This window comes from Micrasema longulum, unplaced genomic scaffold (genome assembly GCF_059751315.1).
Source record: "Micrasema longulum isolate JH-2025_06_02 unplaced genomic scaffold, ASM5975131v1 h1tg002770l, whole genome shotgun sequence".
NCBI lineage: Eukaryota > Metazoa > Arthropoda > Insecta > Trichoptera > Brachycentridae > Micrasema > Micrasema longulum.
Window position 1 is genome coordinate 34,112 of NW_028279896.1, and position 17,083 is coordinate 51,194.

The 17,083-nt window shown below is 32.7% G+C and overlaps 1 protein-coding gene across 2 annotated transcripts in view; it reads left to right on the forward strand.

Annotated features, from left to right (window-relative positions):
• Positions 1-17,083, forward strand: part of LOC148271609 (putative multidrug resistance-associated protein lethal(2)03659) — a 59,917-nt gene that overhangs the window by 15,386 nt on the left and 27,448 nt on the right. For both annotated transcript variants that reach the window (XR_015825060.1, XM_088241176.1), the window contains exons 4-8: positions 781-988; positions 4,635-4,866; positions 5,989-6,145; positions 11,262-11,928; positions 13,599-13,893. Coding sequence is in view for 1 of the 2 variants with exons in the window: in XM_088241176.1 (XP_088097302.1) it covers positions 781-988; positions 4,635-4,866; positions 5,989-6,145; positions 11,262-11,928; positions 13,599-13,893 (1,559 nt within the window). In the remaining variant the exon portion in view is untranslated. The remainder of the gene's footprint in view (positions 1-780; positions 989-4,634; positions 4,867-5,988; positions 6,146-11,261; positions 11,929-13,598; positions 13,894-17,083) is intronic.

The window sequence follows — 17,083 nt, forward strand, 5'->3', positions numbered from 1 at the left end:
CCATCATAATTTTTTTCTCTATTTTTTTGCAAAATAAAAAAAAGTGATAATACCCTATTGTCTACAACACTTTACGCTACGTCTCACTTTAAAACTGGTGTTTAAATTACCCTTCCCGGTGATGTGTAGCCAGTACACATTGCGTCTAATAATTTTAATATCACCATAAATATAATAAGTTATTGGTTGAGATTTTCGGTATTTCTTCGTTATACATTTACGTATTGGTAAAAATAGTTTTTTTTATTTAATAATTAATGCTTATTGGAAACATAAAAAGCGTTCTGTCAAAATCGGAGATATCACCGATACAAAAGAAAGTTTACCAATGTGTCGCATGTTGCGTTCGTAGTAAAAGAGTAATCTTAATATAAAATTGTCTCGCACACTCTTTACGTCTCACTTTCGATAAAACTTGTATATTTGGGAGCGAGAAAGACAATTTTTATGCGTCACACGCGCGAACAAAAAAGTTTTTTTGTACTTCTCCCTGACGCCCGTTAGCTGCGTTATTAAGTAGTAGCTTCCCGGCTTTCGTTGGGGGCGGTTCTTTTTTTCATGTTTTTAGCTATTAGATTAAAAATATCATCACTTTTGACTTCAACTATAAATAGTTGAAGCAATTGCCGATGAATATTACACTTTTACGAACTCAAATCTCTCATTTTTGCATGTGTAGTGACTACACAGCACCGTAACCCGCGGATGTTTTTAGGACAGCAAGGGAAAGATTAAAAACTGCATGTTTGTTTATAACTTAAAATCTGATTTTATCAACAGAATAGCCCAGCCATTATGCCTTGGACAGTTACTGTCATATTTCTCCCCTGGACAGACAGAAATCAGCGAACAGTGGGCATACATATACGCGTCGGGTGTGGTATTCAGCATGCTAATCAACATTTCCATAATGCACCCGTGTCTGACTCAACTAGTCCACACGGCCATGCAAGCGAGAGTAGGATGCAGCTCGCTCATTTACAGAAAGGTAATAAATAAATTTTAAGGTTGCAATATTTTGAGTTTACCAAATGTTTCTTGACAAAAAACTGGATTCCACCCCCTGGATAGTCTTTTGGGAGGAATCCCCAAGTGACAACTGTCGCCAAGCGGAGGGGATACGGTTGGTTAGACCATACACTGCGGATGCCTCCTGAGAGCCTTAACCACGCTTGCCTGCTTCACTAGGCATCAGGTTCTCGACCTCCTACACGTCCACTGCTGACTGTTCGTCGGCAGTTCATGTCAGAACTTAGGGACGAGAACCTGACTTGAGATGACGCAAAGGAGTTGGCAGCCGATAGAGATGCATGGAGACTCTTTGTGGATACCATATGCTCCAACTAGGGAGCGGACATGGAATTATGATCATGGGAGTCTTTGAAATCAACAAATTACAACAGGTATGGAGAACATTTTAGAGAAGGGAATATGGAAGTCAAGGCATTTACAGGGCTAGTGACCTAACATTGGCTAGTTTAACTGGCCACTTTACACACTGTGTAACGTTTCTCGTTTGCCTATGTTGGAACATCCATATTTCTTCAATTCTTCCATCTTTTGATTTTAGTGAAGTTAATGTTTTATTATGTGGGTGAGATTCATCCAGCTGAACCAATTCGATACTTCTTTCCAATTTTTATACTTCTTCTTTTACCAGTTAGTTAATTCAACAATGTTTTGAGTATGTCCAAATGTTTGTAGACAGGCTGGGTTTCCCCCTAGGGAGTTATTTAGATCTAAATTTGTTGCAACAGAGAGGGATAACACTTTGATAAAATAATATGAAAATCTAGGCATTTACAGAGCTGATGACCTGTACTTTGCTGGTTGAATTGGCCACTTTACACACTGTGTATCATTCATCTTTCTGCCTATGTTTTAACATCCACATTTTCTCAACTTTTCTATCTGTTGACTTTTGTGAAATAAAAGCGCTGAAACTTTGATCATGTGGGTGAGATTCATCCGGCTGAACCAATTCGCCAATTAGGCAACGCCTAAAAAAAACGATTTTCCAATTTTTATACTTCTTCTTTTACCAGTTAGTAAATTCAACGTTGTTTTGAGTATGTCCAAATTTTTGTAGACAGGCTGGGTTTCCCCCTAAGGAGTTATTTAGGTCTAAATTTGTTGCAACAGAGAGGGATAACACTTTGATAAAATATTATGAAAATCTAGGCATTTACAGAACTGATGACCTGTACTTTGCTGGTTGAATTGGCCACTTTACACACCGTGTAACATTCATCTTTCTGCCTATGTTTTAACATCCACATTTTCTCAACTCTTCTATCTGTTGACTTTTGTGATATAGAAGAGCTGAAACTTTTATCGTGTTGGTGAGATTCATCCGGCTGTACTTACATTACAACTAAATAAACAAATATTTTCCAAAATTATATTGATTTTGTAAACGGACATTGTATATCTAACGATATCATACCAATATCATCAAACATTAATAAATCTCTTATTTGTTACCTAAATTTAAAGAAAACATTTTTAAATATTTTATCATTGTCTATATCTTTTTTATTTTGTGTTATAAGCCTCTTTTCCTTTACTTGCGGGTCGCCGACATAAAAAAAATCTTACACGTTAACTCTGTCAACAAACGTAAAAAAAACCTTTAACATTACGACTAAATTAATAAACATTTATAAATCTCTTATACATTAACCAAAAACAAAACAAACAAACCATCACGCCGTTTCCCCGTAGGGGTAGGCAGAGAGGATAGAACGCCATAACACTCTATCTTGGCATACAGACCTCGTTCCTCTACATTCATACATCTTCTTATGCACGCACGCCGATACATTAACCATTTTTACAGATATAAATAAACCTTCTACATAATAACTTTTTTTTAAATTTAAATTATTTATTGACAATTCTTGATAGAATTCCGTTGTAATGATGTAATAACTTATATTTACATATAAGTTATTAATTTAAAAATACTTGGTACTGTTCTCGATGTATCAAACTATGCATCACATTTGAATGGATTAAAACATAATTTTGACGAATCAAAAAACATAAAATTTTTACGTGTAGCACATAAAGGTCAAAAGTTAGATAGATTAAAAATTTTAGAAATAAATGGGATAAAAAATAATAGCGATTGGATTTTAATAAATCAGCAGATATAATTCAAAAACTCGCCCTTATTAGCCCCCTTAGTTAAACCCTGTACATTGTAATAAAACAATAAATATTTTTCATAGAATAGAATCTTCTTTTAAAGTACACCGCCAACACATGTCTCAATAATTTGTCTCACTCTGTTCCATTGAAATATTGCGTATTGTATATTTTTCAGATTATTTTTAAATGCACTTAAGATAATATTTAGTTTTATATAAATTATAATAACCCTGTATAATATTCACTAATCTGAAGATGCCCATTAGAGGGTGAAAGCGCTAATTGGTCAAATAAATAAGTGAAAGTGTTTAAAGTATTTTGTAATCAATAACTTAAATGTAAATATAAGTTATTATTTCATTATAACTATATCATCAAACACAAATATACCTCTAACATCAAAATGTTAGAGGTATATTTGTATCATTTTATTGGTATCATTTTATACAATAACCATTTCAACAAACGTAAATAAACCGCGCACATTATAACTATATTAGCAAATTTAAAAAAATAAAAATATGTTGATTATGTAAACGAACATTATACGAGTATCTATACAATATGATTTCAATATCATTAAACATTAATAAATCTCTCACATGCTGACTAAATTTAAAGAAAACTTTTTTAGACGTTTTATCCATGGCATTAAGAATAGTCCAGAAAGAACGTAGAATCATATTTGAATACATTGGACTGTGTCCAATAATTCCCTCACTATGCCCTTCATTCGCCGCGCGCATTCGTGATGTCGCCGCGTAATGTTGCTTGATGGAAAAAAATAAACATACCACAAATGTAATTGAAAAAAAAAGCAATCGGTTGATTTCTCTAAAATTTTATTGTGCACGCGGTAAAAATTGATTGACACAACAGAGTAGATAAGTAAAACGCCATTTAATAAGAGTAATTGAATTAATGAACTTTGAACATAAAATATAAAACAAATTTACTTCACATAAAACGGACATTTTTATATGATGTTGAATGATATTCGACATTTTAAAGGTAATGTCGGTCAAATGTCCACCACGGCGTTGTTAAATCCGAGGTCCGATTTTCATTGGTTCACTCATTAGATGAGCAAAGTAGGGTAAAATAAATTACTACCCTGGGAACACTAACGAAATGTCCATTTTGTTTTCTTCGGTAATCTGACAGATGGTAAAATAATTCAATTTTTAAGTAATGTATTTGCTACTTACACATTAATTTGCTAATTACACGTGAAATGTGATACCATCCTGTTTCTTTAAGTTCCTATCAGTATTTCTACACTTTAAAAGGACACAACACGGCATGGTTGAATTCTAATCGGGAGTTGCGTACTGAGCGACGTCTGCAAAGAAACTAATGGGTCAAAACGTAAACCTACTCGTCTGCGGTTTCTGGACTATTAAATCTATGTTTTTATCGTTGTATTTATCTTCTTATTTAGGGACAGATCTTATATTTAATTGTATTTTCCTTGGTTTCAGGTACTGAAACTGGACTTAAAGTCCTCTTCTTCCAGTAGTGCTGGTCTAAGTGGCAAAGTCATCAATCTTTTGACCAATGATGTCAACCGCTTCGACCTCTGCTGTGTGTTCGTCCCAGAGCTAGTCAGAGCTCCTATAGAAAGTGCAATAGTTATGTACATTATGTATAGAAACATAGGACCTGCTGGACTCATAGGAGTAGCATTTCTTCTGTGCTTCATACCACTTCAAGGTTTGTACTTATTGTCATTATTTAGAGGAAGATTTTCTTCAATTCGGTCTTAAATATTAGTGCTACATGTTAACAATAAGCAGACTGTATAGTTTAAAAATAAATATAATTTAATTTTGAGTATAGTTGGAATATTAGAGTAATGGAGAGGAGCACGTAAATGGATCTACCTTTGATGCGATAAGGATATTCTTCTATTTTGCGCACTGGTAGACAGGAGCAAACCGTGTATAAAAGCGATTATGCGCAGCTTACAATTATATTTGACTATCCATAATAATGTTTTACGGTAACTTTATTTAGATAAAAACAAAAAAATAAATACTATTTCTTGTAAATCATTGCCTCTCATTGAATTAACCGATTACTCCAGCTTATTTTTTCATACAAATACGTATAGATACTATATTTTGAACATCTTAAAACCCAGTGGCTGGATTTTTATCTTAGAGTAAACTTTCTGATTACACAAATTCTTTGAAGATTCTAGATTTGGAAAACAGTATTTCAAACATTATTTCTTAGGGACTATTTTTCTTTGAGATGATACTTTTGACTCGCAACACATGTGGCGCTCGACGCTGCCGTTTTTGGCACTATTCATTTCTAGTACCAATCGGCCAGTTGACATTTCAATTGTAATGAGAATACCTAGTACTGACTGAATTCATTGTGCTGTTTTTTGTAAACTTTTATTTAAGTTATATACAGATCATACAGCTACATAATATAATGTATCACGAAGTTACGTCGTTTGAGTTGATTTCAAAGATAAGAGTTGTTGTATCACATAGAACCACAGAAAAATGATCACACGATTCTTACATAACATATCAACTAAATAACTGAACAAAGTTTTTAATTGAAGTAAATTTAATAGAATATTTAATTTTTTTTCGAATTAAACTAATAAATAACTATCTCTTTGAAGTAAATATAAACGAATATAAAAGAATAATGCAACTCAGATATCAAAAAAAAAAAGTTCTGGGCGGCGCAAGACAGAGAGGCTTTTTAGAAGTCATTCCCAACGGAGACACCTGCTAGGGTACAAACATAAGAAGAAGAAGAATCATTTCGATATAACTTCATAAGATTAGTGTTGTTGCTTTGTATTTTAAGGTTGGTTCGGGAAGTTGAGTGCCAAGTTCAGGATGCAGGCGTCTATTATGACTGACAATAGAATAAGACTCATGAACGAGGTCATCCAGGGAATACAAGTAATCAAGATGTACGCCTGGGAACATTGCTTCAGCAAAATCATCACCGAAGCCAGATTGTGAGTCGTAAAATTTCAAAATATTATATCACATTTTACACTTTTTGTCTAAAAATTTGTATGATCCACTTTAGTTTTAGGTTATTCGGGAAATGGAAATTATATGAGAATGTTTACTAGTTGTGAAGGGGTTTTATTGAATGCTTGATTATTTGTTTGTACGTATTATGACGCCCATGTTTAAGAATATACTGATCGATGAACAGCATGGATTTAGATCTGCCAGATAAACCTAGGAGATTATACACAGGTTATTGTCAAAGCACTTGCAAATGGTCAGCCGATTGACGTTCTCTATACAGATTTTTCTAAGGCATTTGACAAAGTAGATTATAAAATTCTCATGTATAAATTACATGCCTTGGGAATAAGAGATCCATTACTCTCATTTATTAAATCGTATCTTACGGGTAGGAAACAAAATGTTCGGATAAATAACTATTTATCAACCAGTGCTAATGTTACATCGGGCGTACCTCAGGGTGCTCATTTGGCACCCCTGCTTTTCAATTTGTTTATTAATGATGTTGCTAAATCATTTTCTTACTCTCGCTTTTGGCTCTTTGCGGACGACGAAAAAATTCTCAAAATAATTCAAACTTTACAAGACTGTTTTCTTCTTCAATCAGACATTAACTCTTTTAACCAATGGGGTAAAGTCAATAAATTAGAACTAAATATTAAAAAATGCAAAATAATGTCATTTCATAGAACAAAACAACCGGTTTACTTCGAGTACCTATTAGAAAAATCCAACATTGATGTAGTTAAGTCCATCAGTGTTAAGGAGTTGTTTTGGACTATAAACTGACATAAAGTGAGCATATAGATAATACAGTAAATAAATCACTGAAATTACTTGGCTACATTCACAGAGTATCCTCTGATTTTACTAATGTCCGTACAATCATAACTCTTTATTGCTCAACTGTTCGCCCTCTTCTAGAATATGCCTCCGTGGTCTGGTTTCCATTCTATGTCAATCGCATAAATCACATTGAATCAGTCCAACATCTCTCGCTTCGAAAAATAGCGCGGACGCTTGGACTAGAGAAAGGTAATTATTTTTATACTGATGTAGAGTCAATGTTGAATATTTATAGTCTACAAAAACGCAGAACTAATATTGGACTCCATATATATGTTCGGCATACTAAATGGTATAATCGATGTTCCATCATTACTGGGACAAGTAAAATTCAATATTCCGACTCATAGGTTGAGAAACAACGAAGTACTGTTCATCGATCAGCATAGAATAAACTATGGCCTTAATTCTCCAATGACCCGTCTTTGTCGTATTGTTAACTCAAGACAGGATCTGAACTTTTTTGGTTTAAGTTTACAACGATTTAAACGAGCACTAAATAAATAGTCAAGATCTTGTCTCGATGTCCCTTATGTTTGTCAATGCTTCTTTTCTTTTTTAAATATTTTAAACTATTCTTTTATTGTAATATTAAAACCCTTTAATTTGTATACATGGACAATGTCCGTTAATAAATAAATCAATGACGTTTCTTTACCATTCAACCTGGGATCTAAAGAGTATGTGTGTGGTCCCCATTTGAAACTAAAACCCTATTTATTCACTGTCATTCGGGAAAATCTAATAAAATAAATGTATTGACTATGCAATCTTCTCGTCGCTTCAATTAATTTTTGTCCAACAGACCAAAACACAAATCTGCAGGAATAAGGCTTTAAAGTTTCTTTTACGAAATAGGCATAAATAATGACCACAACACAGAATTAAGAATAGTCCAGAAGGAGCGTAGAATCAAATTTGAATAAATCGGACTGTGTCCGAAAATCCCCCCACTCTGCCCTTCTTTCGCCGCGCGCATTCGTGAAGTCACAGCGTAATGTTGCCAGATGAGAAAAAATATATTCATAACTCAAATGTAAGGTAAAAAAAAAGCAGTTTGTTAATTTCTCTAAAATTTTATTGTGCACGCGGAAGCATTGATTGACACAACAGAGTAGATAAGTAAAGAGTCATTTAATAAGAGTAATTGAATTAATGAACCTTGAACATAAAATATAAAGCAAATTTATTTTACATAAAACAGATATTTTTATATCATGTTAAATGATATTCGACATTTTAAAGGTAATTTCAGTCAAATGTTCACCACGGCGTTGTTTAATCCGAGGTCCAATTTTCATTAGTTCACTCATTAGATGAGCAAAGTAGGGTAAAAAAATTTACTACCCTGGAAAACATTAACGAAATGTCCATTTTGTTTTTTTCGGCAATCTGACAGATGGAAAAATAATTCAATTTTTAAGTAATATATTTGCTACTTACATTCATTTGCTAATTACACATTAAATGTGATCATATCCTGTTTTTTAAGAGTCCAGTAGTATTTCTACACTTTAAAAAGACACAACACGGCATAGTTGAATTCAAATCGGGAGTTGCGTACTGAGCGACGACTACAAAACAAATAATGGGTCAAAACGTAAAACTACTCTTTTAAGAGTAGTTAAGTCGCTTTCTGTTTGATGCGCGTATGCGGTTTTTGGACTATTTTTAATTCTATGGACTACTACTTAAGACAAAATTCGTAAAAAAACACCTCAAAGAATTAAAAAAAAAAAAAAAAAATATTTTATAAATAAAGGCTTTCTCTGAACTCCTGTAAACTTAACTCAATTTCGTTAAAAATGGTGTGTTGGACAAAAACAAACTGAAGCGACATACTGTCTACTGCTGTGAGGGGAACTTTTAAAACTTTTAAAGTTTCTATGTGCCTATTGTTATTTATCACGGTTTACGTGTATTATTATTATATATCTTGGTATTTTAATGTTTTTTCACTTTGTATTTTTGTATTATTTAATTGGTACTCACTGTTTTTGGCATATCATTTGTCACTCTTTATCGTAAAGAGTGAACGCGGTTGAAATACGATCTTTTTGACGGATGTGTAGGAAATCAATGTATTTTTTTACAGAGGTAACAACATATGAAATCAGGCGAGAGTGTAAATCTGAGTCAAGTATAATTGATAAGATTAAGAAAGGGTGTCTGAGATGGTTTGGTCACGTAGAACGACGAAAGAATGGTAAAAATAAACGGTAACATGAGACGAGGACGACCAAGGAAGACGTGGCGTGATCAGATACCAAAATCTTAAGTCTGGTCATGTCAAAAGAAGACAGAACCGAAGGGCATATGTGACAAGATGTACGAATGTGAAAGGAATATATGACAGAATAGACGTGTGCGGCGGTCCATTCTCTCTGCCTATTCCTACGGGGAAATGGCGTGATGGCAGTAGTAGTAGAACTTCAAAATAATTCACAAATTGTTTAAAAAGTCAGCATAAAAACTTAGAACTTACATAAGGATAAATAATTCAACCATATACATGACAGATCATCTAAGATAAGATTTTCAAGTTTTCTGAAACGAATAGTACATTAAAAGAGTTTTTATTTATTTTTTAATTGTGACAGTATTTAAGAGGAAGTGCGATGTTAACTTTAATATTTTACATTTTTTTATTATTATTTTTTTATTTTTTAAGAAGCTAGGAATATATGCTAGAATAGACGTGTATGGCGGTCCATTCTCTCTGCCTTCCCCTACGGAAAAATGACGTGATGGTAGTAGTAGTAGTAGAAGTATAGAGTGAGTTTCTAGAGACCATATCACAATTATCATTTCAATCCGGTTCATATATATATATTTTTTCTGTTTATTTCAATGATACTTTTATTTCGTATATTGGATTATGTAAGAATCTAAATTAATATAATTCATATTTTAATATTAATATCTGATTTTTTTTTTACATTGTATTCTTAGGAATTTGATTATTTATTGTTCTTGTTCTTGTTTTTTGCATTGTTATTCTATGGCATCACATGTCATTTTAATTTAATCTAATTAATAGACATTGCATAACCATGACTCGGATTCAATTTAATAAATTTGTAAAAAAAATGGTTACTGAGTTTAGGTCGAGAAAAATCGGAAAATTTACTCAAAATACATTCTTAAATAATTAATTAATTATGTATAACTGTATAATAAACTAACTAGTAGGTGGTAATACTAATGTTTGTTGTTGCATAAAAATGTCTGCCTTAAAACAGGTTGTACCCATTTAGGCAGACTAGACATGATCTAGATAAATCTATTACCTAAGTGTGTATGTAGTAGATAAAGTAATTGTTATTTTTGTTAATAAACTAAGTTTATTATTATTAATAATTAATTTAACTGTGTATTTTTTTTTAATTTATTTATTAATGAAATCATACAGTCTTTATATAAAAAACAAGGTACAAATAAACAAATTTAAAAAGTAAGACCAATTACAGATTTCACACTAATGAATGCAGGAGGAGAGGGGAAAAATAATTTAATTCTAAAAAAGTAAAAATAAAAATATTACATAAAAAGTTCATATAAAGGAGAAGACATTGTAAAGCTAATCTACTTTCCTCCCTCTCTCTCTGCTTCCATGAACATTTCAATTTAATTGTAAAAAAAAATCACAACTAACAATAAATTATTCGATGCAGGTAGTAGATGTAGGTAAGTATAAATTAAGAGTTGAAATCAAATTATTAAAATTAAAAGTAAAAGTTAAAATTAAAATGAAAAGTTTAAATTAAAATTAAGTTAAAAGTTTAAATTAAAAGTTAAAATTAAGAATTAAAATTAAAAAGTTAAAATTGAAAGACAAAATTAAGAATCAAATTAAAAGTTAAAAGTCAAGCAGGAGATACATTTAAAATGTCTTTAACTGATCTGATAAAAATATGGTATTTACAATGTAGTATGTCGATGTCACTAAAACTGTCATTATACATAGGTAATCTGTATTCTTCGTAGAGTGCTATTTTTTAAATAATTAGTCATTGACTTAGGAATGTCGAAGAGTACAGATTGACAAGTTCAGTTCGAGTTTTGTTGGTAGTTATTATGGCTTGACATGGGCATAGCCTAAAAAGCCTTAATAAGTTCATTTTATTTAAATACGTGTAATTTTGAATGAAAAAAATAATTGTAACATTAAATTTTCCCCAAATTAGTATACGCAAAAATGCAAACACTTCTCCGTATACAAGATACATATTGTGATGTTTTTTGCAGGAAAGAAATGGCACTTATTAAGAAAATAATGATCATTAGAGCTTTGACAGTCTGTTGCATCAAACTTAATACGAAAATTTCAATATTTATTAGCATTTTAATGTACATTTCATTTGGAAATAAAATAACTGCGCCAAAAATATTTGTTCTGTACTCTCTCTATGACATTATCAAAATGTCCTTGGTAGAATTCTTTCCCCTAGCAATAATGTCAGTTCTGGATGCAAATGTCTCGCTCAAAAGAATAGAGGAATTTTTGCTTCTACCAGAAGTTGCGAAAATCTCAAACGAGGAGGCCAAAACAAATCAGTCGAAACTTGAAAACAATTTGAAAAATTATTACGAGAACAATGTGAGCACAGATACTATTAAAATTCCTAATTATGAAGCTGCAGATAAGGCAAAAGATCTTAATTATGTAAACTTGAGAAGGGGAAATAATTTTAATAACAGTATGGATTCAAATGATGGAGTCTTGGTAAAAAGTGATAATCTTAAAGATACAACTAAAGAACTGAATGATGAAGAATTGATAACCAATGATGATCATTTTGTTGCAAATAATAAACAATTAGCTTTGGATCTGGTCAACGTCAATGCATTTTGGAGGAGTTTTGAAGATGATGCTGAAAAACAAGTTGTTGCGTTAGAAAACGTATCACTAAAGGTAAGTTCTTTGATTTGAACAGAAATCAATCTTTTTTTATTTATTAAAAATGTAGATTTCTTTATTATTTATAATTTAAAAAGACAGTTACGGTTATGTAAAAATCCGTAGCACGTGACAACAAAATAAATTATTTTAATTAAATTACAAATTTAAAAGCTTCAATTAAATTAACCTAACAATAGAATCGCCATGTAAAGCGCCCTTGAGGTATTTTATTACGAAAATGGCGCTATATAAGTTATCCATAATAATAATAATAATAATCTCACCTTGTTTGACTCCTACGACTAAATTGTAGGAAAAAACTCGGCATTTTGACAAAACTCGACAAAATTTGAGAAGGTAAAAACTGTGCAGAAAAATTCATTGGAAAACATTAAAGACGGTGACATAAAAGTGACCAAATGTTGACATACACAAATATAACAGACAACAACAACACTACTATATTGAAAGGCAAAGACAAATGCAGGACAGTCAAAAATACTGAACGATGGATGATCGCGTCACTAGGCAGAAACTGTGGACGCTCGACTTACTGGTTCGCGGAAATTGGGTTATATTTACCACCGAACCCTAACACAAATTAATGCAATTACCTACCTTGTACTGGGGTTCTGGCACCTTATTGTTCGGAAATTTTCTCGCGGCAGGCAGGGTCAGATCCAGTGTTCAGGAAAGGCACTTGTAGTTTCTATTATAATATACGATAACAGACGCAGTGGGTTATTGATCGCTAAAAAAACTATTTGCGATCGCGCTGGGATTATGAAAACATGTTCACTCGCTGACAGTTTAGTTGTTATTTCGTTTTTTTTTTTTGTATGCGTTTAAATAAAGTAATATTTTGTTGGACTGGGGACAAAAATGTGGTATCTACCCACAGTAAGAATCGCAAAATGTAAACCAGGGCCCAGCAGGCTGCAAATAAATTTAACGTGTAACATGCATATAGTAAATGTGGCGTAACGAATGGACTTAAACACTACAACGTCGTACCTTAATTTAAAAATCATATCGGATACAAATTTAAAATCACTTGACGAGGTATAATACGAGTATGACTTGAACGTATATGTTTATATAACCCCAACGTGTTTTTAAAAATTATAAATAACATGCATGATTAATTTTTTTTTTTTTTTATATAGGGGTTGCTTTATTATTTAAATTATTTTTCTGCAATTAAATTTCTTAAAATTTATCTAAACTGTTGGGATCAGGAAGGATATACTAATGTGGGGCAATCAGGAACTTCTCAGCATTTGCTCATGTGGAGAGGAAACCACTCAAAACTCTTCAGGAGAAGCCGGCCTGTTGACAGTAGTCAACCGGCCTTCCGTTCCACTAGAAGAGTGTTCGGCATTTTGTTCCCTACTTTGGTTTATTTTACCAATTGCCTGCACCATATTTATCATGTTTGGTACTACCTCTCGTGTGAGTTCTTTATTACTCATCACCGATGGGATGTCGCAAAGATTTTCACCCAGACTTCTGCATCGCGCTTCCAGCTGTTGTCTTTGAAAGCTGAAAAAGGGGCAATGCATCAACAGGTGAGGGACATCTTGAGGAGTTTCATCGTCGCATGGGCAGCTGTCGATCTCTCTCTCGATCTCTCTGATGATTAATTTATTATGCTTCGTTGTTTTAAAATTTGTCTTTTTTAGGTTCATTCGGGAGAGCTTGTTGGAATAATTGGATCCGTTGGTTCTGGGAAAAGCACACTGCTTCAAGCAATTTTGTCTGAAATACACATTGAACCAACATCGCATTTGAGCACGAATGGTAGAGTATCCTATTACAGTCAGCAGCCGTGGCTATTTGAAGCAAGTGTGATACAGAATATCTTGTTTGGAGAGGAGCTCGACCAGGGGAGGTACAGGAGTGTCATCGAGGCTTGCCAGTTAGAGAAAGATCTTCAAATGCTACCGTTCGGGGATAAAACTATTGTTGGAGAAAGAGGTATGTCAATATTCAACAAAGACTCATATCAAACACACACACGTTGCATCATTACGTAACTATATTATAATACTGCCTTGAACCTCCCTTTCATAAAAAAGTAACCACCGTATTGCTGAAATCAGTTGATATCAGATCCTAGTGTTAATCCATAATAGATCCCAGAACTATTCCTCAACACACCTTATTCCGGTACAGTCTCTTACATTGCTCAGCAATGACGTTTGCCTTTCATAGTGATATCTTGGAAAATAATAATAAGAGTGGTTTCCCATTGTTTTCTCTGATGGGTTTTCTGCAAGGGTCGCCTTCTCCAAGTTAGATGGGTCCGTTATTTGGCTCCGGTCATTCACAAATTATCGTTAATTCCATTAACTCCCCATCCCATTACAGCGTAATTTTTGTATTTTTTAATATATTTTTTATTTTATTTTCTTTTATTTAGGAAACATATAGTACAGTTAAATAGTTTTATATTTTCAAAGTTAGACTTAACTCTAATGGACCAGTGAAGTTTCCATATTTTAAAGTAATTAAATGTAAGGTTATTGAAAAAAAAAAGAGAAGGAAAAAAAAACTTTAATGGAAGTTGTTTAAAAATTAAAATTAAAGTCAAAAAGTTATTTTAAAGTTTGTAGTTAGTATTTATAAATGGAAATAATATTAAAAATGAAGAAAATTTGTGAAAGTAAAAGTTAAAAATTAAAATAAAGAATGATAAACATGCTCAGAGATAGAAATCAAATAAAATAGTAATAACATGTTTAAAAAATAAAAATATCAATATACACATACATATTTTAAGGGATTCAAAGAAACAATGAGAAGAATCTTTAAGTGAAATATAAGACAATAAATTTAAGTCAATTTAAAAAACATCTTCAAAATCAATGACACATTATAGTAAGAACAGCAATATATTGATTTTATAAACACATATAATATAAGTAATTAAAAGTAGTTTAAAAGTATAAAAACATGTCAATGCAGCAGAGAAAAAAGAAAGAATAACAGGTATGGCAAGTAATCTTTAAAATTTGAAAAAGCAATACAAGGAGAAGATTTTAAACCTAGAGTAGTCGATAAAATTTCATTAAAGCAATTTAAGCAGTAATACAAATTTCAGAAGAGAAATTTGATTTAAAATAATAATATTAATGTTTGTTATTTGAAGTGATGTAAGAGAAAAGGGGATTAACGGGAGTTTTATTCAAAAGTTTTCAATATATTATTTTTAAATAATTGTTATCCTGTATGATAGATATCTATATTATTAAAAAGCTGTTAAAAGTGGAACACGATCCATGTAAAAACGAATTCTGACAATAGTTCGTATTGACGCTAGGTATTCGAAAGGTTGGGTGATATGAGACTCACCTGGAAACCAATACCCACTGTCATTCAGTGGCTATCTACAAGAAATGTTTATTGATTTGTACCAACATAAAAGCACATAATACATTAATATAAATGATTATTTTTCTTTGGTTCGGTAAAAATCAACTCAAACAAAAATTAATTAACATTATAACACGTCTGGTTATATTTCGAAGATATATATTGAATCAGTTCATTCACTACATACAGTACAAGCAATAGAACATTAAATAAATACAATATCGTTGGTTACACGGGTTGACAAGCACTGATTTTACAGATTGAGAGGCAGCGGAATTGTTATTCACAACAGGGGGTGATCTCGGGTTCCGGTGGCCAAAACACGTGTGTGCCTCGGACAACCGAACTAGCTCTTCCTTGTTATGTGGTGTCTCGCACCGTATTCAGAAGTTAGCGAAAGGGCCGAACAGCCAGCATTCGTACTTCACTGAGTAGGTACTCGGGATCCATTACTGGGATCTCGATTAATCAAATTGTATGTCTGACCAAAGAACCCGGATGAGCCAAATAGGCAAGCAACTAGGTTAGCAAGGGTTGACAGTATAATATGACTGTACATCTCGATGAATCAAATTATCATCTTACAAGATACAGTGTACTTTTTGTATGGAGGAATAAGCTGAGGTGATCGGCCTGTTTCATCGTTCACTGAGAACGGGCTGGTTGCTGGACGCACTTCATTTTTTTTTTTTATTCTTTTATTTATTTTCCCATAAACATAGTAAATATAAAACATTTTTTTTGAAAGTCAAATATAATGGTAAGCTGTGCATAATCGCTTATTTGATCGATTCGCCCCTGCTGTCATCTGTTCTACTATCATCTTAAGGACAGTGCCGAAGGCGAATTATAAATTTCCTGTACGTAAACAATAAATAATCAAAACATCCTAATTCCTGATTACCTAGCTCCGAGAGTCAGGAAATAGAAGATGACCTCATTTTCCCCATAGCAAATAAAAAGAACATTATGGACAGCTACCATACACCGTTTTTTAAAGCCAGACCATGAAACTTCAGAGGAGCATTCCTCATGGTACGCTCAAAAAAATCCTGACATTTTTTTTTCCAAAAACGGTTTGTTTTTTTAAATATTTAATTTTATATAATCTCAAAATGGAGTAAATCTTTGATTTCTCGGACAAGCATCCCTCCCGCAAACCCCTACCCCTCCTCTACAAAAAAATTGAGATAAAAACGTATTTGACCTACGAAGCGATACGCACCAGACGCGGACAAGGGAATCGGGTGGGTAGGAAAAGGGTAGGGGTTTGTGGAGAGACTGCTAGTCCGAGAAATTAAAGATTAACTTTATCAGTATGATTATTTTTTGGGTGACACCGTGTGTGTCGGATTTGTTTCGACGTTTCGGCTACCATTGCAGGAGCCATCTCAAGGGTTTACCCTGAAGAAACCTAAAAAATAGTTTAAAAATAGTATAACCCAAAAAATAAACATATTGATAACAGTGGCCGTGAAAACCTTCTAACCTACTTTATTTTCAGTTTTTTTTTAAAAATAGTTTTTGGAAAAACGCGGACAAGGGAATCGGGTGGGTAGGAAAGGGGTAGGGGTTTGTTAGTCGAGAGACTGCTAGTCCGAGAAATTAAAGATTTACTTTATCAATATGATTATTTTTTGGGTTATACCGTGTGTGTCGGATTTGTTCCGACGTTTCGGCTACCATTGCAGGAGCCATCTCAAGGGTTTACCCTGAAGAAACCTAAAAAATAGTTCAAAAATAGTATTACCCAAAAAATAAACATATTGATAACAGTAGCCGTGAAAACCTT